This window comes from Equus caballus, chromosome 1, assembly GCF_041296265.1.
Source record: "Equus caballus isolate H_3958 breed thoroughbred chromosome 1, TB-T2T, whole genome shotgun sequence".
In the NCBI taxonomy this organism is placed as follows: Eukaryota; Metazoa; Chordata; class Mammalia; order Perissodactyla; family Equidae; genus Equus; species Equus caballus.
This window is the reverse complement of record NC_091684.1, coordinates 26,932,627-26,957,485: the sequence shown is the minus strand read 5'-3', so window position 1 is coordinate 26,957,485 and position 24,859 is coordinate 26,932,627. Positions and strand designations below refer to the sequence as shown.

Genomic DNA, 24,859 nt, shown 5'->3' with positions numbered 1-24,859 from the left:
ATCAGAAATATATTTATAATAACCAGACTTTCCATCCAGGAATATGTCGCTGTATATATTTAAATACTTTAAATCAGTGATTTTTTCAGTTTTCTTCATCTAGATCATTCATATGTCTTCTTTGGGTCTTTTCTAAGTATTTAAATCTTCTAATTGTACAGATATTTATTTTGAAGCCAGCATCTTTCTGAGCAATCTTTTATTAGTCTTAGTAGACTATTGCATTACCCGTAATCTCCTTTCCCACAGCTATAATTTTTCAGGTTCACATTTTATTGCATTGGTTAGAACTTCTACGTTGATATTAAATAATAGTGGTAACAACAGGTACCCTGGATGACTTATTCCTAACGCCTTTAGAGTTGCATTATTCAACACGAATGTTGGCCATTGCTTTGAATTAACTTTCGGTTGCTTGGACAGGGTTACAGCCAAAGAACCAAGGCGGGGAAATTTTAAAGATGAAGGATAGTTATGCTCCATATGGGCAGTTCACAACATGTGAATGGGTTATATTTTAAAAGTTGTTTTAATCTGTTGAAAACACAGACAAATTTCCCACAAATAAAATGTTACGAATCACGGTAAGTTTTCCCAGCTTGACTCAAACACTTATTTGCCTCCTAAGGCTAAAGAACTATGACCAGCCTCAAGGTCTCCTGAGCTTTCTGTCCATGCTGTGCTAAATGGAGGAATAATGAGACGGGGGCTCCAGTAGATGTGCAGCAGCCCAGTCTGGGTCAGTTGTCTCTACAAATGAGTCAATAATAATTTAAATGGTAGTTAACATTGATTGAGCACTTGGCATATATGTATATAACTTCATTTATTATCACCACAGCCATTAACAGTAGATACTACCATTATCCCCATTTCATGGATAAGGAAATTGAGGCTAAGACTTTTCTTTACAAGTTATACAAACATCAGTTCACCTGGATTTTCAATAAATCATCAGGAAAGAAAAAACTGTTCTGCAAAAGAACAATTTTCAAACTACATCTAGTGCTATAATAGAGTCTTCTAACCCTGTGCTTGTCAAATTTAATGTGCCTATGAATCACTTTGGGAATCTTGTTAAAATGCAGAGTCGATTCAGGAGGTCTGTGATGGGAGCAGAATTTTCTGCATTTATAATAAGCTTCCTAGGTGATGCCAAGGTTGAAGGTAAGCAGAACACACTTTAATTAGCAAGGCTCTAGCCCACTTAATTAAATCCTCCATGATCAGCCTGATTCCTTCTTTAAAAATGTGTACTACAAAATAAAAACCACTCTTAAAAAACCCTTCATTTATGAGAACTAGATTTAGTCACATCTTATAACAAAATCCTTCACTTATGAGAGAGGAAGGGTCTTGCAGGATACCTTTTAATTTGGTCCTTCTGGTCAATGCAGGAAAGTTGTATATGTAGATGAGGGGTTTTAGCTTCCGGTCAGAAAAAGCCACAACTTCATAAGGAATGTTAGTTGCCACGACGCCCACAATTCCATTCATACACTGGAGTACAGTCTTTTTCTTGGTTTCAATGTTAATAAATGTTACGAAATTCCCACAAGGGTAGCAAATGGTGTTGTCGTTGACAAAATGAACATTCTGCTTAGGGAATCCTTGCACCCATCTTTGGGAAAAGATATGTCACCATCAATATAATACCTTTCAAATACCTTTTCTTTTTTTTTTTTTTAACAAAGCAAACAAAAGGTCATCAAAATTTTCAAAACACATCTATTCCATTTTCACCCTCTTTCTGCCCTCAAAATCCCTAAGATAAAATAACACATACGTTGGCCGTGAGACTGGTTTGAATCTATGCACTACAGAAGTTTAAATGTAGACCTCAAGTTCTTAAAATTTCCTTCAGAGAACTTTTTCAGTGAAACACTTCCCCTAATCAAACCTGAGGAAGTCTTAGAAGGATTTCTGGGGTCTTGTATACCTGGAAGAAAAAAGGTGAAAACTGCAGAAAGAGAAGATTTATCCTAATAGAAAATGGTGTATCCCGGGCTATTCTTTTATAATTAGTTTTGATTTTAAAAATAAACTTTAAAAAACAACTTTGAGGGGCCAGCCCTGTGGCCGAGCAGTTAAGTTTGCATGCTCCACTGCCGTGGCCCAGGGTTTCCCTGGTTCGGATCCTGGGCATGGACATGGCACCACTCATCACTCCATGCTGAGGTGGCATCCCACATGCCTCAACTAGAAGGACTCACAACTAAAACGTACAACTATGTACTGGGGGGTTGGGGGAGAAAAAGCAGAAATGAATAAATAAAAATAAAATCCCTATAATGAAAAAAAATGTTTAAAAAACCCCCAACTTTGAATAGGACAGCATGCTTTGTGGCTGTGAGACAAATAGGAAGACTACTTCTACTGATGAAGAGTGTGTAGCCATATTTTAGATCTAAAAATACAGAATAAATGCAGAAAATAAAAGGAATTAAGTTGACATGAATGAAAAGGTTAGAACACAAAAAGAACCTATTTTTAAGGAAGGTGGGGTGGGTGTATGATAGAAGGAAGGAGAGATGAGGCGAGATTCTACTTTTATTTAAATGTTAAAGATATGCTTAAAGATGGTGGAGAAGGCAAGTGAAGGACACTGGTTTGGTGGGTAACCTCAGGAGATTGAAGAGTACAGCCAGGACCAGTGGAGGCTGCTGTATGGAATACACTGCGGGTAACACTCTAGAACGTGGAAGGAAATAAATACCATCGTAAATTTGTGCAACACTTTATGCTTTTCAAAGGCCACGATAAACGCAAATAAATCCAAAGTTACTGGATGGGAGTTAGAAGAAAGGGATTGACTTGACAGCCTTAACTTTGGGGAAAATCACTAAAGACAAGGACCGGATGGGTGCTGTCATTGGGATGTGCGCGAGTCGTGGGTATGTATGAAAGATCAGCGGAAAACGGATCACTGAAGGGAATACTTAGCCAGATAGAGGAGAAGGAAATGAAGGGTGGAGAAGAGCAATACTGGGTGAGCAAGCGAGGCTTGAGGTAGCAGAAGAAATGGGGTGGGGGGGCGGTTACGACTGGAGATGTGGTCATTGAATAAGGGGATGGAGGATGGAGAGAGGAGGACACACGGAGGTAGTTCGCAGGAAGGCGCTGGGGACTGAAGGAGATGTCGAAGTTTCCAGGACAGCAGGTCTAAGGAACGGGAGGAAGAAGAGGTAGGAGGGGAATGTGGGTCAGAAGGGTTTCCGCCGGACCGAAGTCAGTCACGGGGCGGTGGTCGCAGCACCTCACGGACAGGGACGGGCTGCTGGTGGTGGAGGACTCGTCTCGCTCCCGGCCTTGAGCCATGGGCAGTGTTTCTCTCAGTCGGGCCGCAACGGCGGGCTCGAGTCTGCAACGGTTTCTCCGAGGCCCCCGGCAGCTGGGATGCTAAGCCTCCACTGTTTACACCCGTATCCGGGAGACCGCAACCCCTGCGCCCATTGGCCCTGCCCTTTCGGCCTGCGCCAGCTCGACCCAAGCGGATTGGTGGAAGGGCTGCCGTGTCTCCGCCAATGGGAGAGCGGCAAGCGAAGCGAGGGGCGGGCCCCTCCGAGGGGGTGCTGGAGAGGCCCAGCCTGCGCCTCAATAGTTAGAATATTAGTAAATGTCGATAGCAGAGATTAATGTTGAGTGCTGACCGTGCTAGACTTTGTTCCAAGCGCCTTGCAGGAATTGTTTTGTTTAATCTTCAAATCCCCTATCAGCCCCACCTTACAGATAAGGAAGTGAGGGTAGGAGAAATAGTTTGCCAAGTCTACAAAGTTGGGGGGAACTTAAAGCCAGGTCTCGTCTAAATCTAGAACTCCAAGCCCTTAATTACTGTGAAGGACTAAGAAGCGTAAACTGCAGGAGAAGCAAAGAGTTTATCTGGGGTCTTAAGAATTGCTTAGTCATTCTGGTCCCTTAATGTGCCTTGCTCAATGTTTGGTGAACGAGGTTATCAGCAAGTTATTTCCTTATGTGCAGTGTCCTTGTTATTCTGCAAGAGGGCACAGAAACTTTGGTTAATTTGTTTCTAACTTTAACCTTGCAGATGTGCTGTATGTTTTCAACAGTGGGGAGGGGAGATGGTGACATCAGGCCCACCCCTAATTCCGAGGCAAGAATATAGAGACCCATCAACCGTTTATCCAACTATTTTAAATGATTTATTAAGATTTAAAAGTCTAAATACAAATTACAAGAATGAAAATTAAAAACCAAATCAAATTGTTTAAGTAAAGCTAAAAATTTAACTTCATTTTTGATTTTCATTAACTCTTTTAAAGTATTTTTGTATAAAAATATTTGTAATTCCGATGTTCACTATTCATCTAGTTGTCAAAGTGAAGAATGGCCATCAGGCTTCAGCAAGTTTCATCTAGACTGACATTCATAAGGAAATGTAGGAGTAACAAGATTTGTCTTATAGAAGATTCCTCAGCCCCCATGCCCTATTATTGCCAATACCACACTAATTCACGACAACCCCTGGAACTACAAATTGGAACCCAAAGAGAAGGAAGAAAACAGTCACTTCATTCTGCTGGGAAACACTACTCAATTAGGAGAGAAGAATACATTCATACTCTCTGAAAGGAAGGAGTGGAGAAATTAATTAACGTGTTTCCTCATCCAAGCTCTTCTGCCCCTTCAATCTTTCTCCCACTCCCTGAATAGTTTCTGCCTCTGAGGTCAGTGGGGACACAACACACAAACCACACAGCGTTCAAACACAGTACATCGTCTTTTGCTTCCAGGACCTGGAGCAAAAGCCAGAGGCGTTTCTCTGGGGCGGGAAAGGGTTTAATCACAACGGTAAATCTTGAGGGTTTCGGTCATGCTGGGGGTATGTTGAGTACTGTATCCTTCACAACAGAGGTGTGGGCCATCTCAAGGATGGGGCCCATGGCAGGGGCACCCCTGGCGGCCGCTATGGGTGGCACTGTGTCACATGTTTGACAAACTATGTACTTAGCGAAAGAGTAAATAATGTAGGAGGAAAACAGTGGAATTTATAAGTATGATGAAATACATTGCAGGGTAACAAAAAGTCAGGAACTTAACCCGACAGGCAGTACCTGGGTGTGCAGGATCCCGATGGTGAGCTGGGGCTTCTGAGGTCTGTTGGGGTCTTGCATCCCAGACAGTTTTGCAGAACGCTGTTATCTGTGAAGTCTAACCTGGACTTCATTTAAAGAAACCCAGAGGCTGTTAATGGACAAAAAGGGGAATCAATTTGCATTGTGGCATAAATATCACTTAAAACAGCGCTTAGGAGAGCATTAGTACCACGCTTTGGAAGACCACCATTTGTGAGCATTACACATTGAGGTGCTGAATTTGAGAAACCTCCTCCAGACTTAGGATCCTCCTCAAGTTGTAAATCTCATCTGCATTGAATTCTCCATTGAAATTTCTCACAAAAGTAAAAGCTTGAAAGCACTAAAATCCATCAATACATTCCCTTTTAAATCCTTACATCTAACTTCTCTTCAATTTCCTTTGCCTTCAGGGTCTTTCATATTGCTGTTGTTTCTTTAGTCTAGAGCCAAAGAAACAGCACTTTCCAAAAAATACATGTTCTGTGGCCAAAAGCTTTTACTGGTAGACACCTGGCATGACGAGTTTAGAATCCGGTGTTTCATAACTGAGTCCACAGTAAGAAAATGAGGATGAAGCAGTGAAAATATTGGACTTCAGGTTATACTGTCAGAGGCTATGTGGTTTAGAGAAAAGAGCCCTTAGCCTAAAAGTTCATGTTCTTGTTCTGTCTCTGCTTCTTACTAGGTGTGTGATGACTGGCAAAGTCACTGAGCCTTCTGAAATTGAACTTCATCCTCCCTGAAGGGAATCTGATCATATTTTCCCTGCCTACCTTCACAGGGTTGTTATGAGCATCAAATGAAATAATGTACATAAAAATGACTTTATATAAAATGCACAACAGACACATGGTTCTGTTACACGGTTACAAGTCATTTCCCTCATCTACTGAGCCTGGGAAGGAAGGCAATGTACACACTGAAAGCAAGCATTATGTTCAGGCTGGCCACATGGTCACATGGCTATGCTAATTTTGTTCTCTGAGTACACAGAATACTGTTGTGGGCTAACACTAAGCAGGAAGAAGACGATCAAGTTCCCTTACATCGTTCATTACATTGGTAACCCATGTTTGTGTTCTGAAACAGTTATGGGTTGGAACATATTAGCAGTTTGTATGATCTGTTTACTAGTCATGATGTGCATTGTTTTAAAATGAAAGAACGTAGAACAGAAAATTTCACAATGCATCCCACATGGTAGGGTAAATAATATTTCAGATCTGCATGTGTATGTGTGTGTGTATTTGTAGTTTTGTACTTGATCATTAAAAAAATGCATTTTTTCCCCTGAAAAAAAAGTAAGTACTTTAGAAGTGACTGTGAGGGAGACATAATCCATCTGATCAAATCTAAGATAAAATGAAACAGGAGAAAATCTACCAAAGAAATTTCAACAGAATCCTTTTTCATTACCCGGAACTTTTATTTTGTACTACTGAAAGAGCTCTTTTAAACTGCGAACGAACCTGGGACTCCACTCCTTGGTCTAACAGATGAATCTAGCAAGCAAGCTGCAGAGGCAGAAAGTCAGGACAATAAAAATCCATGCCAAGCTGTTAGGCTGTGAAGCAGCCTTGCAGGCCTCCTAAGCTTGAGGCTAAATGACCTTGCAACCCATCCCCTCAAGACTGAAGACACCAGCAGGACAAATCAGCCACAGGATGAGATAACGGGACCTCGCTCTCGCGTTTCCCAGCTGCATTTCTTAAAGATTGAGAGAAAAAGTGAGGACCCTGGTCCTTGACTCCGTCCACACATAGATAACACCAACATTACATGCCTTATTTGGCACATAACCAAAAAGTTATTTTTCATGCTATCCTTGATGTATGTGACAATCAGATGTGTGAGCCCTGTACTGCACTGACGCTGCTTTGTTAAGAAGTATCAACACTGCACTCAGATCTGTAGGCCTTGGAGCAGCTCCTCAGGATACTCTGCTGGACTGTTTCCCAGGATTCACATTCCTCAACTTGACAAGCTCCTTTAATTAACCTTTACCCCGACTTTATTTCAGTCAACAAAACCTAGATAGCTTTTTATCATAAAAGAACACAAACTTATTTAGAAATAGATTTTTATCTCGTGTTACCCTTGTGCAAGTATAAAAAAGAAAATACAAGTGACATAAGTCAAGGTATTCCTACAACTTCTTCACTTTTAGAATCTGCCTCTTTTGAAATTTTTCACATCAGAGTCGTAGGCTTTCTTTTCCCCTCCCTCCCCCACTCCCAGCCCCAGCATCGTCCTCTGTGCCAACAAGAGCATTTCGTTTAATAAGGCAGCAAGTGCTCTCTTATCTCTGGAATTTTTCTTCCAAGCCATTGACATCCACTCCGCCAGTTCAAGCGCAAGCAATAATATCTGCCTCAGTACTGCGCCCAGCTGACAGTGATTTTAAGATACAACCCAACGTTCAGAAGTGTTCAAAAGTGAAGCAATGTACAGCTTAGAACTGATGAAATATGGTAGTAGCTAAGAGATCAGACTCTGGCGTCAGCCCAGACGTGACAAACCAGCTCCACCATTCGAAAGTATGTTGCTCTTAGGACAGTCACTTAATTTCCATCCCCTAGGTTCCTCATCCATGACCTGGTAATATTTACAGTATTTCTTTTTTCTTTTGCTAAGGAAGATTCACCCTGAGCTAACATCTATTGCCAATCTTCCTCTTTTCTTTTTTTTTTTTGCTTGAGGAAGATTAGCCCTGAGCTAACATCTGTGCCAACCCTTCTCCACTTTGCATGTTGGATGCTGCTGCAGCATGGTTGATGAGTAGAGTAGGTCCATGCCCGGGATCCAAACCCATGAACCTAAGCCACCAAAGCAGAGCATGCAAAACTTTAACCACTCAGCCACGGGGCTGGCCCCAATAGTATTTCTTATTTAATTTAATTCTTATTTAATTCTTACGGTTGTGGTGAGGATTAAACATGCTTCATGTAGAACACTCAGCAGATACCCAGCAAGAAGGATGCATTCAAGAGATAGGATTATCCCCTACATGCCGTTTGACCACATTTTCATTTAACAATAAATCTTGAACATGTTTCTGCATCAGTATACATGGCTCTACTTCATCCCGTTTAATAGTAGTCAGGGGTTTCTTCCTGTTCTTTTAAAAATTAGTTTCTTAAATTTTAATTTTTTTCAAGTATCACATATAGTAAAAACTCAGATTATATAGAAAGATTTTCAAATGACCAATCTCCACCTGATTTCTTCTCACTTGATCTTTTCCTATCTCAATTCCACTGTCCAGAAACCCCGTTCCAGCTTAAGAAATAGAACGTAACCAATACCCTGGCAGCACCCGTCCCCCGATGCTGAGCGTCCTCCCTTTGTCTTTTTCTTCCTTCCCACAGAGGTCACCACCCTCCTGAATTCTGTTTGTTGCTCCTCACTTTTCAATTCTACCACATATGCATGTGCCACAACCAATATGCTTTTCATTTTGCATGTTTTTACGGTTAATATATGTAGTCATACCTTAGTTATCATTTTGTGACTTGCTTTTATGAGTTGATCTTATGTTTTTGAGATGGATTTATGTCGATAGTTGTAGCTGTAGTTTATTAGTGTTCGTGACTGGATAGCTGTCCATTATATGAACATACCACACTTTGTTTATCCATTCCATTCTCAGTGAGCTTTTAATATCCCCCTATTTTTTATTGCTATTAAAGCTACTTTCTTTATGGACCATTTATTCCTGTATGGCTTCTTATTGAGAGAATTATAATGATTTTTTAAAATTTGACTTCACTCCAGGCCCTACGTGTTCAATCATTCTGCTGGTATATTCCCATGGACACTCTCTGAGGAAGGCTGTTTCTCCCTGCTGTGGAGTGTCATAGAAGGTTAACTTTTAAAGAAACATTCTTATTCACAAGAAAAGGGCCCCTAATTTTTTAAAAGAGATTTTAAGTATAATTAGAATATAATAACAATGAAACACTTCACGTGATTTTCAATATTCCTAACTTACTCCAAAAAAATGCCTTATTGGTATCTATTTATTATATATTAAAAAGTATAAAATTATTCAAATTACGTTGCTGAAAAGTCACAGAAGAAAGTTGTGTCAAGTGGGTGTATACGGTCAGTGAGGACAGAGGGTGCCCGGAGTGTAGAAAACTATTTCTTATCACTGAAACCTCTAACTCTTGAACTTTAACCATCAGAATCAGTTCAGGTTAGCCACTTTAGGTTAATTACTGATGATCACAGCTGCAAACATGTGAAATACTGTGCCCTTTCTCCTGTGGCAGACAGCAGCGTGTCTAGACGCTCACATGCTATGCGCACAGCCACAGAGGGCTCGGAGGCGATGCACTGCAATGCGGAGAAGCACCACCATAGCAGGTTCCTGGGACAGTATATTTTCCTTTCAGTTTATTTCGTTAAGGAATTAACTTTTTACTTTATTGATGAATTGGATCTTTCAAATCATTACAACAAAACGTTACACTATTCATACTAATTAGGGGACAGACCATTCCAAGTACAGACGTCCTCGATATCTGAGAGGGATTGGTTCCAGGACCCCACCCTCCAACACAAAATCTGAAGATGCTCAAGTCCCTTATATAAAATGGTGTCGTATTTGCATATAACCTACACACACCCTCCCGTATACTTTAAATTCTCTCTAGATTACTTATGATACCTAACACAATGTAAATGATATGTAAATTGTTGTTATACTGTATTGGTTAGAGAGTAATGACAAGAAAAAAAAGTCTGTACGTGTTCGGTAGAAACACAACCACTGTAGGCCTTTCCATCGGCAGGTGTGTTGAATCTGTGCCCGTGGAACCCACAGATGGGGAGGGCCAACTGTAAAAGTTCTCAAATAACACCTTGACCTGGAATTTTTAGTTTGGCCAATGAGAGGTTTTGCCTGGCTGGGTTTAAATTTACAGGGTTAATTTGCATGACATCATTAATGTGCTAAAAGACTTTCTAAAAAGCTAGTTTTCTAAAAAAGAGTTAAGCAAGACCCATGTTTTAGCAAAAATGTGGTCTATGAACACGATGCAATGTATATAGAAGTGTAGCAATGCAAACCTGAAATTTACACAATGTGAAAAGCAGTATGACCTCAATAAAATAAAATTTTAAAAGATTATATAATCTACAAAAAAGTCTAATTTTTTTTCATTTAGTATTTGTCATAATAAACATTTATTTAACACTTATTCTGTGCCAGAAGTGTTCTATGTGCTTTCTATGTATTTACTAACTTATCTCCTCAAACTCTATAAGTGAGGCATCATGTTTCTAACAGCCCATTTTACAGATAAGAGAACTGAAACACAGAGGGAACTTCCCCACATTCACGTGGTTAACAAGGGTTCTTAAAATCCATTTGATTTCATAGTAAATTCATATGTTGAATTACGCATTCAAAAATTCATATGTTGAAGCCCTAGTCCCCAGTTCCTCATAATATGACCTTACTTGGAAATAGGTTCATTGCACTTGTAATTAGCTAAATTGAGATGAGGTCATACTGGAGTAGGGTGGGTTCCTAATCCAATAGGACTGTGTTACTGAACACAAACACAGGTTCATTTACCCAAAGTACAGCAAAAGCCAAGCACTGAAACCTCAGGCTTGTAGCAGGAAAGAGGTTTATTAAAGAAAGGCAGCCAGCCGAGGAGAGGGGGCTAATACTTAAATTCACCTCCTCAAAGTGAAAAACTAGGGGTTTTTATCTGGGGTTTTGGTAGGGAAGGGACAGCTCCTGTTGGGGTTGTAGGTAGGAGAAGGGAAGCACGTGCTGGGGTTGTAGGTAGGGGAGGAGAGCAAGTGCTGGGCCAGCATGTGGCCTTGCTGGTTGGTGCCTTCCACCAGCTTGTGTTTGGCCTGTGAGATTGAATCTTTTTCCTTGACTATCTGGACTTTTCTGGTAAGTTTCTATCCTTGGCCTGAGTTTTTCAGGCCTTGTGAGGCCCAATCTCCTTTTTTCTTGACCATCTGGACCTTGACTTCCTGGCAGAAACAACTCATTCATTACAGAAAGATCTGGTTAGTTTTAGTAGCTGAGTATGTGCATGCACAGCTGCAGTTAGCAGAGAGTATCTCAATTTTTTTCTCTCTCTCTTTTTGTTTTGCTCTAAGTCAGAGAAGATTTAACTCATCTGTTCTCAGTTTCAACTGTTGTCCTTATAAAGAGGGGAAATTTGGATAGGCACGCACACGAGGAGGATGCCATGTGGAGATGAAGGCAGAGATGGGGCGATGCTTCTACACTGCAAGAACCACCAACGACGGCCAGCAAACCACCTGGAGCTTGGGGAGAGGCAGGGTACACAGTCTCTCTCACGGTCCTCAGAAGGAACCAACCCTGCTGACACCTTGATCTCGGACGTGGAGCCTCCAGAATTGTGAGAATAAGTTTGTGTTGTTCAAGTCACTCAGTTTGTGGTACTCTGTTAGCCTAGCCCTGGCAAGCTAACACAGGGGTGGAGCCAGGATCAAACTGGGCAGGAAGGCTCCAAGAGCCCGTGCTTATCACCTCCCTCTCTGCCTGTCCCACAACGGAGCTAATCAAAATAAAAACAGACACGACCCCCCAACCCAGCAATAAATGGCGCAGGAGTTACCAGCTTTTAAATCAGGCAGACAAGCAACACATTGAACAGCCTTTTCCTGTATCTGTACCACGTGCCCTGGAACACCCTCCTTCTTAATCCCTAAGTTACTGGGGGTTGTTTGAGCGAACGCTCTGGCCAGACCCTTTTCATGGACCCCCAGGACTGCATTCACTCAGTCCACCTGCCTGACTCTGAGCCTGTGCCCTTACTAGGGCTTCAAAATCCAAATGGTTAATAAGTAGGCGATTCTTTAAAGCCCCACCACTATTCTGAGGTTAGTAATATCTAGATCTGTGCTGTTTCCTTTGGGTTAAGATTAAAAAGATGTGTCCTACGCGTGACAGTAGGGACAGTGTTCCTCTCAGTAGACATATTAAACCGCTACTGACAGAAGAAGGAAAATGCTGTCCAGGTGGCTGGAAGAGCCTTTGGAGAGCAAGTTCTGGAATGACGTGAGCGAACGCTCGGCCAGGGGAAGTTGGGGAAAACTTGGGGCAAGGGGAGCTGCGACCAAGTCGGCGCCTGGTGCGGGGACGGCTGCCTGGGTCGCGCCTTCCCCACCCCCGCGCGGGGTGTGGGAAGTCAGGGTCAGGGTCAGGGTCAAGGTCCGGCGTGGACCCGCCTGGAGGGCGGACTGGAGACCACCATGATTCGGGGGCGGGGAATGGCTCTGAGGGTTTCGAACTTCTTTTGTGCATCTCGCCACTGGCGCTTCTCTGGGCCAGCATGATACACATTGGCACAACTGCCAGTTCCGGTGTTTTAGGCGTTGTCTCCACCAAACTGGGAAGTTGGGCCCGGGTCAGGGCGCAAGGGGGCGTCTCGGCGCCATTTCCCCCGGGGCGCTCGGGCCGCGGACTCGCGGAGGGCGGGGACTTGAGCCTGGGCGCGGCGGTCTGGGTCGCCCACCGGGCTTGCTGCCGCGGGTTTGCGTTAAGCGCCTGGGCAACTGGGTCCTGGGAAAACAGCTCCTGCCGAGCTGGCGTCCGCCCGAGCCCGCGCTTCTGACAGAGGAGGGAGGGGCGGCCGAGGGAGGGAGGGAGCAAAGGACGGAGGGAAGGAGGGAGCGGAGGGAGGGGCGACTTGCTTCTTGAATCGCCTGCATCCCAGGGGCGCGCGCTCAGTCTACGCTGCGCTGCAATGTCCGGAGGGTCAGCCAGGAGCCTGGGGAAGGGTGAGGCCAGCCCGCCACGAGAGGAGGGGGTGATTTCGGCGATCCTCGGCCGCGTGTCTCGCTGCGGCTGCTCCGGAGCCAAGCCGGGGAGGGGCCCACCGGGGGCGGCGGGGGGATAGGGGTCCCGGCCGCTCTCGGGGCCGTAACCGCCTCCGCTTGTTCCCCGCAGGAAGCCCGCCTCCGGGGCCGGTCCCCGAGGGCGTGATCCGCGTGTACAGCATGAGGTTCTGCCCGTTCGCGGAGAGGACCCGCCTGGTGCTGAACGCCAAGGGAATCCGGTGAGGCCCGAGGCAGGGCCGCTGCCCCAGCCAGCCCGGAACCAGCTTCTGAGGGCGGCGGGGGTGGGAATCTCGAATAGGGCCCTCAGAGCTTCCTTTACTGCAAAATAAACTATTCTCAGCCTTTTTGGGGGACACGTTAAGTTATGGACCCTCTCCCCGGGGTGAGGGGTCGGAGGAATGCCACAGACTCCACCAGTCTACGACACCCTGTTTATATTAAACCTGACAATTTCATGGATTAGAAAAGCTGGGGATCCAGTCAAGGCAGTAATATGCGGAGATCACTGGACGGGTCATCGCAGGCAGCAGCTTTTTGAGCTGTGGGAGACCCCTGATTCCTGCTCCACTGCCCTTTTGCTTTCACCCTACTTCTCTATTCATGTCTGGCTTATCTGATACTGTTTGCTGAGTATATGGTCCCTTCTCGAATGGTCAGTAATTTGCTCCACTACAGAGACCAGATCTTGACTCTCCTGGCACAGTGCCAAGTTCACTGTACTGTGTATATTCCTATAGACTGGGTTGTTGGTTGAATCAAAGAAAGTGTTGGTGCCTGAAAATTCAGTCTTTTGCGAAGCCTCATTGAAGCTAGCATGGTTATTGACATATGGCTTATCCACAGGAAATATGCAATGTCACTCTGATTTTCTCCGTTGCCAAATATTTGGAACCACCTCCCTTCCAATGGGCTTTGGAATCTGTTGAACCGTGGAGAACCACGGAGTGGAAGTTTAAAACAGAGCCTGCATTCTTAAGAAAAATTCCATCTAAGTGCTTAGGGTTTATAAACTAATTTTAGTCTTCTATGGGGAGAATTAGGCAGGCAGTTCTTTTCCCTAAAACAAATGTAAAATGCATTCTAAAGAAAAAAAATTTTGGATTAGCCATCACTTCACTAAGATTTGCATCTTTTTTGGGTGAAATTGATTGTGAACACATAGCAAAATACTCAACATTTAGTCACATTTATCCAAAACACTGTATTTTATCCAAATACTGTACTATTTTCTATATTAGTCAGAATTTTTTCATTGCAAGTAAGAGAAATCTAATTCAAGTTAGATTGGATTGAAAAAAGACATATCTTGTGCTCAGAGTTGAAAAGTCCAGGAGCAAGACACAGCTGGGTTTGGGAGCACTAAGTCCTGGGTTATATGCCGCTCTGGAATTCTAGGTTGAAAACAACCCTACCTTACTTACTGGGACAGTTTTCCAAAGGGAAATTGAAATGATTTTACCAAAAGTATGTGTGTAGGGGTGAAGAGTGGTGACAGCTGCCAGGTAGTATGAACAGAGGTCTACTACATTCATGGATCAGTTTTCAGTTTGAGTCCCAAGAGACTTTCATCAGAGAGGGACTAGACTTTTACAAGGTGAATGTAAGAAAGCATGGTTTTCTTATCTTCCAACTTGTTGTGGCAGGTGTGTTGACTTGTTGGTTGCCAATGCCAGGTTACCAAAATGTAAGTATGTACTGAGAACCTTCTTTATTATGAAAGCCTAGGCTCCATCTTTTGTTTTCATAGTATAAAGTGTCCGAAATATTGGTAATCCCTTGGCAGGTGGCCTCATTTTCTTGCAGTGGCCTGTATCTGAGAGTCCGGTACTCTGGCAGCACATGAACCTTTTAATACACACACACACACATGCTAGTGTTCAATCTGGCTATTCTTTTGTTTCCATAGGGGATTACATATTTAATCCTCAACTAAATGCTGTTCTAGCTACTGCAGAAATAGGAAACAAAAGGTGTTGGTGTGTCTTATTTTTGAGTCACTAATCTGTTCTATTGAACAATTACCCAGCTTTGACAATTATATGGGACCGGCTTTAACAATTACATGCAACTGTCCTTTCTCTTATTTCCTCTAAAATCTCTCAGGCAAGATACAAATTAGATCTAATTACAATCTGAATATAACCTGAACTTCACCTGTTTTTCTCCTTTTGGGTTTACTTTGTATGATTTACCCATGTAACATTTTTTAAAAACATCAATGCATGGAAATTTAATCTGAAAGTTTATTTAGTGAGTGGATTTTTTGGATTCCTTAATATCCTTGTAAAAAACGAGGAACTTTCTATTGAAATTAGCAAAAGCAATTGAATTTATCATGATTCTCGTATAGTAGCTAGTAGACACAATTCAATTAGTTGCCTTATGTAATTTACAATTAAGATACCTCTTAGCCAAAAATGGAGTATCTTATTGATAATCGTGAAGCATTTCTACTTATTTTATTCGTTCATTCAACAAATATCTACTGAGTACCTATCTGAAACTATTTTGATTTTCTTCATAGCATTTAAATCTATTTAAGATTTGCTTTTATGTGCTTATTAACATGAACAAGACACACAAGATCCTTGCTTTTGTGGAGCTCACGTTCTAGGGAGTTAACATAAGAAAGGTGTCAATAACGGAGCAAAGTAATTTCAGATACATATCAGTTCAATGAAGAAACCAAAACAAGATGACCATGCAATCGAGACTCTCAGCAGCTTCAGACTGGGTGGTCAGGGAGGGCCTCTCTGAGGATGTGGTGTTTGACCTGGGAAGCCAGGCAGAGAAGGCAGAGGACCAGTAAGCGCAGACGCTCTAAGGTGGGAATATGTTTGGCAAATTCAAGGAATATAAAAAAGGCCCATGTGGCCAGATCATAATGACCAGAGGAAAGGTCGTAGAAACAGGTGTGACAGGTAAGCAGAGGCCATATCAAATGTGCCTTGCATGTCAATGGAAAGTGTTTAGAGTTTATTCTCTTTGCAATGAGGAGCAATCGAGGGGTTGTGAGCAGGAAGTTGGCCTTTTTGTCAATTTACTTTTGTCAAAGTTCCACCTGGCTGTGTGTGGAAAGTGGACTGTAGGGAAGCCACAGTGGAACCAGAGAGGCCAGCTGGGAGACTGCTGTAGAGATCCAGGTGGCAGATGGTGTTTTGGATGAGGTGGCAGTGGTAAAGCCGAGAAATGGATAAAGTCAGAATATGATTTGGAGGTCTACTGACGAGTCTTGCTGATCCGTTTGACTTGAGGAAGAGGGGGCAGAGGGCAAGGAATCAAGGCTGAGTTAACTCCTAAATTTGGGGTCTGATCAGCTAAGTGGACAGTATGGCAGTGAAGATTTATTCAGAAGTACAAAAAATGTTTCACTCTCTTCATTGTCTTCTACATGTCTTCCAGGCATGAAGTCATCAACATCAACCTGAAAAATAAGCCTGAGTGGTTCTTTGAGAAGAATCCCTTGGGTCTGGTGCCAGTTCTGGAAAACAGTCAGGGTCAACTGATCTATGAATCTACCATCACTTGTGAGTACCTGGATGAAGCATATCCAGGGAAGAAGCTGTTGCCAGATGACCCCTATGAGAAAGCTCGCCAAAAGATGATCTTTGAGTTATCTTCTCAGGTGTGTGCATAAGAAATTTCAGCTCCTATTTGATTGTCTGGGAAAGATTTAATTTCTCCCTGATATCTGAAGGATATTTTTGCTGGACAGAGTATTCTTGGCTGAAGATTCTTGTCTTGTAAAGTTTTGAATATGTCGTTCCATTCTCTCCTAGCTTGTTAGGTTTCTGCAGAGAAATCTGCTGAAAGCCTGATAGGGGTTTCTTTGTAGGTTATTGTCTTCTGCCTTGCTGCCCTGAGTATTCTTTCTTCGTCATTCATTTTTGACAGTTTTACTACTATATGTCTTGCGGTGGGTCTTTTTACATTGACAAATCTAGGAGATATGGAAGCTTCTTCCACACATATTTCCCTCTCTTTCCCTAGATTTGGGAAGTTCTCTGCTATTATTTCTTTGAACACGCTTTCTGCTCCATTCTCCTTCTCTTCTCCTTCTTGAATACCTATAATTCTTATGTTGCATTTCCTCATTGAGTTGGATATTTCTCAGAGACTTTCTTCACTTTTCAGTCTTAGTTCTCTCTCTTCCTCTATCTGGAGCATTTCAACACGTCTGTCTTCAATTATGCTGATTCACTTCTCTATGGTGTCCACTTGAGCATTCAGGAAATCCATATTTTGTTTCTCTCTTCCATTGTGTCTTTCATCTCTAATATTTCTGATTAATTCTTATAGCTTCAATCTCTTTTCTGAAGTAGCTCCTGAGCTCTTTGAATTGTTTCTCTATATTCTCTTTTACCTCATTGAGTTTTTTGATGATAGCCATTTTGAATTCATTGTCGTTTAGCTTACATATTTCTGTGTCCTCAGGACTGAGTTCTGGGTTCTTGTTGTTTTCTCTCTGGTCTGGAGATTTGATGTACTGTCTGATGTTGGAAGGTCGGCTCTTTCTCATTCTGATATTATTTGGTTGCAGTTACAGCCAGTGGGTGGGAGTCGAGGGCCGCGTATTCTGAGCTCTCCACCTTCAGCTGAGATGGCCCAGCGTGGTGTGGGTTGGGGGAGGGGCGCTTTCACCTGCAAGCAGTCCCAGGTTTCTCAATCAGCTCTCACTATCTGGTCTCCTGAGGTCTTGGCTTCATGAGGTCACCCCGTGTGAAAGCTTTTGCCCTGTTTGATGGCTTCTCCCTAGGCTGTAAGGGCCCTAGGGAGTCCTGGGTGATCCTGCAGATGCATGGCTACTCCCCCACTCCTTCCCTTATGGATCCTCCCATGGCAGCGACCACAGTCTTTAGGGGAGGGAGTGAAGATCTCTCTTACCCTGTTCCACCTCCTCCGAGGGCATCTCCAGCCTCTCTGCCCTCCGTCGCGTGGCTGCATGTCTCTCTGAAGTTTTTATATTGTTAGGATCTCTTCTGTTGGAGTATCGTTGCCCCTTTTTGTTGTATGTTGGAGGGGAGGGTGTCCCAGGCAAGTTCACTCTGCCATGATGCTGATGTCACTCCTCAGGTCCTATTTGAAAAACCTTTGTTTTTTAAGCAAATTGGTGCTGTCATTTATGGTTCAGTGATTTGGGAAAGGAAAACAGAACAGGATTTTGCTCCTGTTGGTTCTGATATGTCCTGCAAGCACTTTCATGATCTGGTTTCTGTTTACCTCTCCTCTTCACTTCTCCTAGTGTTTTATATTCCAGGCATACCGAATGTTTTGTTTTCCCAAACTTGCCACCTTCTTCTCAACTCTCGCTAGAAGACTCTTCCCCTTTCTCACTTTGCCTGGTTATCTGCAAGTCCTGTTTCATGTATCTGCTCAGATAGCGCTGCCTTCCAGAAGCTTGTCCATGCCAGGTTAGTGCCAGCTCTGTGTTCCCACATGTGCTAACTTTTCCTGGTCGGTGACTGCCTGCCTTCTTGCCTTTGTGTTGCACCAGGGCTGTGAGCTACTTGAGGGTGAGGGCCATGTTTCCATCACCGTTGGCTTACTGCCTAGGTCTGTGACCAGCTCTGCCACTTGCTAGTTGTGTGACTCTGAGCAAGATACTTGTAACTTTATCACTTTAATAAAATACCTAGAGCTGAGTCCAACATATGGTAAACAGTCAGTGTTAGCTCTTGTTGTTCTAGCCACAGGCTCTAGCAGTGAGCAGCTACTGTGTGTTGGTATTAGTTCTCAGCTGACTGAGTAAATGCCATGAAGGACTGTTTGTATCTTAATTAGCATGAATGTTGTAAATTAGTTCAAACAATTAGTGTTAACAAAGAAACGACCAACAGTAGACAACAAGAACAGCAACATCAGGTTATATCTCTATAATCCTGTGACCTTGTCAAGATGTATGTCACCATGAGCTAAAAGCTGGAGATGCCCACCATTACTTCCCTGCTCACATTCAGGGAAGGGGTGGCCTTAGGGACCATACGACCCTGCCCTCCTGGCTACAGCTCAGCAAACCAGAAATGCATCCACTCACATCCCCAGCCCAATCTTCTTCTCTCCTGGGAACTCAGCACTGAGACACAGAAGACTAAGACAGTAAAAGTACTGAAGCTTTGGAGCTGTATAAATGTATCACTGCAGACTTGACAAACCAAAGCCATGTAAAAGGTACATTTTTAGGGAAGCAGAAATTAAGAGCATTGCAAAGGGAACTGATATATGGAACATAACATGGATCAAACATTTAAGGAGCAGAGATGAAAGACCAGACAGGCCCAGATGGAAATATGGATGGAGGGGCTGCCTACAAATCTTCAGTTCCAATAAGGGCAAGCTGTACTGACATCAATAGGATTTCAGGACATTCTCCTGTAGTTTTACAAGTGCCTGTTTACTTAAACTGGGGTGAGTGGACTTCTGTTTCTTGCAATGAGGCCATACCAAAGACCGAAGTATTAAAATACACGAATATCACCACCACAAGCATTAAGGCATCTGACACTACACTTGTCAAGTCATCCCGTAGTCAGCCCCTTTGGAACAGTCTTCTCACATCCTCCCCAAGGTAGAACTCAGAAAAATTCTCTTCCCCAGCTCCCTTTGCAGCTGGGGCCAATGCCTGGGACCTACACTCTTCCTGTCAGATACACACCTGGAGGAGTTTGATTCAGAAATGAGCAATGTGGGGCTTGGTGTGGGGCACTGGTTCTGCTGATCAGTGGCTGGTGACAGAGCTCCTGGCCTTCAGGAGCCATGGTGGTTGCAAGATTAAGATCCAGAGTAGAAATGGCTTCAGTGCTAGTGGCATTAGTTACCTTAGTGTCCAACTTCTGGCAGTGGCACAAACTTAGCATTTAGTGCTCAGCTCACTGGCAGCAGTGGGTGGTTCCAGTCAGGTCAATTCTGAGCATGATTTTGGCATGTTCTAGCTTAGTTCCAGGCCTATTTGTTCAGCCTCTCAACAATTCGATGAGTCACTCCCTGTCCGTTTAAGACATTTTTGGCTCAAACTCACCAGTGGGTTCTATTATTTGCAACTTATAAAATCCTAACCAATGCAGCATCTTGGGTCACAAAACTCTTTCCAAGATCAGTACGTGACCTCTGTGAACCCAGGAATTGGTACACCTTTGAAGTTTCTAGAACACCCTGACACTGGGACTATGAGGGTCTGTCATGCTTTCATGTGAGGGGGCTTGTATATCTAACCTCACACTGATAAACTAAGAAATTATTCTCTCTCTAGATACCAACTTTGCTAATATGCTTTCTTCGAGGACAAAATAAGGATGACTACTCTGGCCAAAAAGAACAATTGCATAAAGAATTCAGCAAGCTAGAGGAGGTAAGCAATCATTTCTCCTAGTTTTTATCAGAGTAAATGATATACTCTGTCCATCCTCTTCTTCCTTCTACTGTTTTCTTCATACTCCCATTTCCCAAATCACTTTATGGCAATTAGTAATAATACCAAATAAGGCATTTTAGTTTACAACAGATTGTCCTAAGCTGTTGTGTTTAAGACAAACCAAAACACCTAAAAGTATTTTGTCATGGGTTTGCTTTTAAAACGTTTTGTCGCATTGATGTTAAAATAACAAGGAAAAAAGAAAATTTCACTGTTTCTATATGTCACCTGTTTTCATTTTTCCATGCTTGTTTCCAGTCCTTGTCCATATATTAAAAAAAAATTAACATAACTGTAATCAAAACATAGGTACCACACAAACAGTTTGCCACGAATCATATAAACACTTGGGGAAGCCCGGATGTGTCTTTATCTCCTTTAGGGGAGAGCTGCCATTTGGGCCTCTTGGCCTTGAGACATTCCATTCACATACAGCCTTAGGTTTTACTGAGAGAAGACATAGTTCCTGTCTTGTTAGGAATACATGCTAACATTTTATCAGTAAGTATGAAGTTTGCTGTAGATTTTTTCAGAAACCTTTTTTTAATGAAGAAAGTTCTATTACTAGTTTGCTAATTTTTTAAAAAGTCATGATTGAATGTTGGGTTTTATTGACTTTTGTCTGCATCTATTAAACCTATTGAAATGTTCGTAGGATTTTTTTCCGTTTAATCTGATGAATATGGTGTTATTGACAGATTTTTATGGTGTTGCACCATCCTAGCATTACTGGGATAAAACCTACTTGTTTTAGTGGATTTTCATATATACTCTAGAATTAGTTAATATTTAAAGGATTTTTGCATATTTGTTCATAAATGAGATTGGGCTATTATTTTGTTCTTATAGTGTCTTTATTTGGTTTTTATATCAAGGATATTCTAACCTCATGAGTTGGGTTACTTTCCTTATATTTCTAATTTCTGAAACCATTTGGTAGGGTTTGGCTGTTTCTGTAAAACATTTGAGCCTGGTCTCTTTTATGGGGGTCGATTTTTCATTAGTAGTTCAGTTTCTTTAATGGTAGCTTATTTGGGGGGTTTATATTTCCTCTTAAGTCAATTTTGGTGATTTATAGTTTCCTTGAAAATTATCCATTTCATCTTAGTTTTCACCTATATTGGCATAAGGATGCTCATGTCTCCTAATTTTTAAAAATCTCTACATATAACTGCTTGTATACCGGTGCTCATTTCCAATATAGTTGTATGCCTTTTCTCTAGTTTTCCTGTTCAGTATTGCTGATGTGTATCTTATTAGTTTTTTCATAATTAGTAAATGTTTTCTTAATTCTCTAGTGTTTGTTTTACAACTCATTATTTTCAGCTTTTATTTTTACTTCCTTTCTTATAATTACTTTAGATTTACTATTGCTTTTTTACTAACTAGCTCAGGAGTTGAGTATTTAATGCATTTATTTTCAGTCATTCTTGATTTTTTAATGCATTAATGACCACATCCATTTATGTCTAAATAACACCTTAGTTGCATCCCATAAGTGTGAATATGCAGTATTTTCATTGTTCAGTTCTAAATATTTTTTTGCAGTTTCCATTGTGATTATCTTCTTTGCCTATCAATTAATCATTGTACTAAACTACCTAAACTACCTTTTTGCTTTTTTCTTAAGTTAATTACATTATAGTCAGAAAATGCATGTGGCATATTGTTTCTTTGAAAGTTAAGACTTCTTTTGTGGACCCAACTGACAACCTGGAAGAGCCTGTGAACCCCCTCTCAGAATAATGTTTTTAAATGCTTAAATTAAAATATGTGAGATTAACTGTACTGTGGTTTATTGCCTTTTTCACAGTGGAAATATCTGCTAAATTTGGGGTTAGTGCCAGGGAGGGCATGTAATTTTTTTTCCACCTAAGTTCACAGACTTTAGGTTAAGAGCTCATGTTTTAAAATGAGTAGTACCTTTAACATGTTCCAGGGCTGACTGAAACTACCATACTTAATTTATCGAGGCATAATATAATGACAGGGACTGCAGCTGAAGGACAGACCCAGACATCATTGTACAATTCTGAGTGCCCAGTAATTGCAAGGCACTCTGCTGGACAGGATGAGGTAGAAAGTAAGATGCAAGATTCATTAGGTTGTAGACAAAAGACAAATAGGTAGATAGAAACACTCCACAATGCAGAATGTTGTATGGGCTCTCAGAAGAACTATGGAAGTTTTATAAAGGGTAAGTTGGTGTGGTGTTAATTAATGAGATAATATTCTCAGTTCCCGCCTTTGGCAAAACCATAATACCAATTTGCCTTAAATTTCAGAAACATACTATTTGTGCTTGGTTTTCAAATCATATTTGGCATCTGTTTAATAGTTAATCCAGTTATTTCCAGTATATTTTAAGTAAATTTTTAATTGAAGTATTATATGCAGAGAAGTACCCAAAGCATGAGTACAACTTAACGAATTTTTACTAAGTGAACACAGCCATGGAACCAGTACCCCTTTCAAGAAACAGAATACTAGTTTGGGCTATTTTTTGTACTTTATACAAATGGTGCATATAATAATGCACTTTTGGGTCTGGATTCTTTCATCGAGTATGAGGTTTGTGAGGTTCATCTATGTTGTGTGTAGTTCATTCCTTTCCTTTGTATAGTGTTCCAACATATGACTCTACCACAATTTATTTACCCATTTTACTCCTGTGGATGGTAAACATTTCCACTTTGGAGCGAATACAAATAGTACTGCAGTGAACGTTGTTATACATATCTTTTGGTGAATGTATGTTCACATTTCCAAGGAGTAACATTACTGGATTATGGAGTATGCATGCACTCAGCTTTACAAGACGCTGGTGTAACATGGTTGTACCAATTTACACTCCTACCAGCAGCAGTTCTACATCCCTGTTAACTTTCTCTTGTTCATTTTTGCCATTCAGAGGGATGTGTAGTGCTATCACATTTTGGTTCTAGTTTGCATTTCCCTGAAGACTAATGTAGTTGAGCACTTTTTCCAATGGTTATGGGCCATTTGGACATCCATTTTGTGAAGTGCAGGTCCTGCTCGATTTTCTAATGGGTTGTTTGCCTTTTTTCTTATTGATTCCCAGGAGTTCTTTCTGTATTCTGAATACCAGTCCTTTGTTGAGTGTGTGTATTACAAAGATCTTGTACTCTGTGGCTTGTTTTATTTTTGTCCACTTTCCAGTTTATTGTGTTGATTGTTCTGCTTCATCCCAAACTAACAGATTCTAAAGCTTAAACTGATCAAGACAAAAAGCCTGCTTGGATATGTCAGGGTAAAAGCTGCTTCTCTCACCGCTCTACTTAACTTGCCTACATCATCTTTGATGATGTGTTTTACTAGATACACAAAATAAGAAATACTCTTGTCATTTAATGTTCAGGTTCTGACCAACAAGAAGACAACCTTCTTTGGTGGCAAAAATATTTCTATGGTTGATTACCTCATCTGGCCCTGGTTTGAACGGCTGGAAGCAGTGGAGTTAATTGAGTAAGACATTTGAATATTCTGTGCATAATTCAGGATAATGATGATTTGAATAGTATATATTGATCTTTTTCCTGAACAAAAATTAAAATATTTCATACAACTGGTATGAATGGGAACAAGCAGACAGGAGGAGTCTTGGACTACCCAGGGCATGTTCGGATGCCTATACTCAGCATTCCTCCCCATCTCCGGGGGCTAGGGAGTTCTGTGACGTGTAGTAAAATGTTTTAAAAGTAATTTACTCCTTCCCTTCTAGTTAAAAATCCAAAAGGATGTACATTTCTGTAAGGATGTCATGCAGGATTGTATAACCAATGCTACCTCCCATTTACCAGGAAGATTCCCATACTATTTTCCAAACTCCATGTTTTGAAGTTTGGCAGCCACCTTGGCTTGCTCCCACTTCTTAAAGCTTAGAGCCATTCAGGGTTACTTTTCATCCCAATTTGGCCATAGATTGGTTGTCTTTCATGTTCTCATTTTAAAAAGTTATCAGTCTCTCAATTTGAACAAGTTCTTACGCTAATGGAGCAAGTCACTTCACTCGAAGATTCCTCTTCCATAAAACAAAGACCTCTAAATATCTTCCAAATCTAATGTTTTATGATTATGTGCATTTAAAGAAATATTTTGAAAGGTTAGAAGAAAACAAAATGAAACTGCAGAGTCATAATGATGATATATAGGAGACTTTGCAATGCCTTCCTAGTTAACCTAGCTCACCCCTCCATTCTTTCCACCTCCTACAGCTGTGTAGACCACACTCCAAAACTTAAGCTCTGGATGGAAGCCATGAGGAAAGATCCCACAGTATCAGCCCTCATCACTGACGCGAAGACCCTTCGTGGTTTCATAGATCTCTACTTGCAAAACAGCCCTGATGCCTGTGACTATGGGCTCTGATTGGGGCAGGAGTCAGCAATGGAAATATGTCTGATATTTCCCTTCACTAAAATGAATAATAACATGATTTTATTTTAGCAAGTTCTCTAGCGTCTCATTGGATCACTTCTGATTTGACATCATGGCC

General features: G+C 41.7%; 2 protein-coding genes across 9 annotated transcripts in view; one reads left to right on the top strand and one right to left on the bottom strand.

Moving 5' to 3' along the window:
• The window catches only part of CFAP43 (cilia and flagella associated protein 43), a 128,132-nt gene that overhangs the window by 102,363 nt on the left and 910 nt on the right, over positions 1-24,859 (bottom strand). For 4 of the 8 annotated variants that reach the window (XM_023639855.2, XM_070261046.1, XM_014733245.3 and 1 more), the window contains exons 2-3: positions 5,073-5,202; positions 1,368-1,621 (exon numbers count right to left, since the gene is read on the bottom strand). In XM_023639855.2, the coding sequence (XP_023495623.2) occupies positions 1,368-1,621; positions 5,073-5,185 (367 nt within the window). In that variant the 5' untranslated portion in view covers positions 5,186-5,202. Of the gene's footprint in view, positions 1-1,367; positions 1,622-1,786; positions 1,940-3,224; positions 3,447-5,072; positions 5,203-24,859 lie in introns of those variants that run through there. The other 4 variants (XM_070261019.1, XM_014733246.3, XM_070261054.1 and 1 more) reach the window with 4 other exon arrangements.
• Positions 12,345-24,809, top strand: GSTO1 (glutathione S-transferase omega 1). The gene is made up of 6 exons (XM_003363424.5): positions 12,345-12,875; positions 13,045-13,153; positions 16,338-16,560; positions 20,182-20,280; positions 23,723-23,829; positions 24,579-24,809. The coding sequence occupies exons 1-6, from the start codon at positions 12,842-12,844 to the stop codon at positions 24,730-24,732; spliced, it is 726 nt and encodes a 241-aa protein (XP_003363472.1). The 5' UTR covers positions 12,345-12,841; the 3' UTR covers positions 24,733-24,809.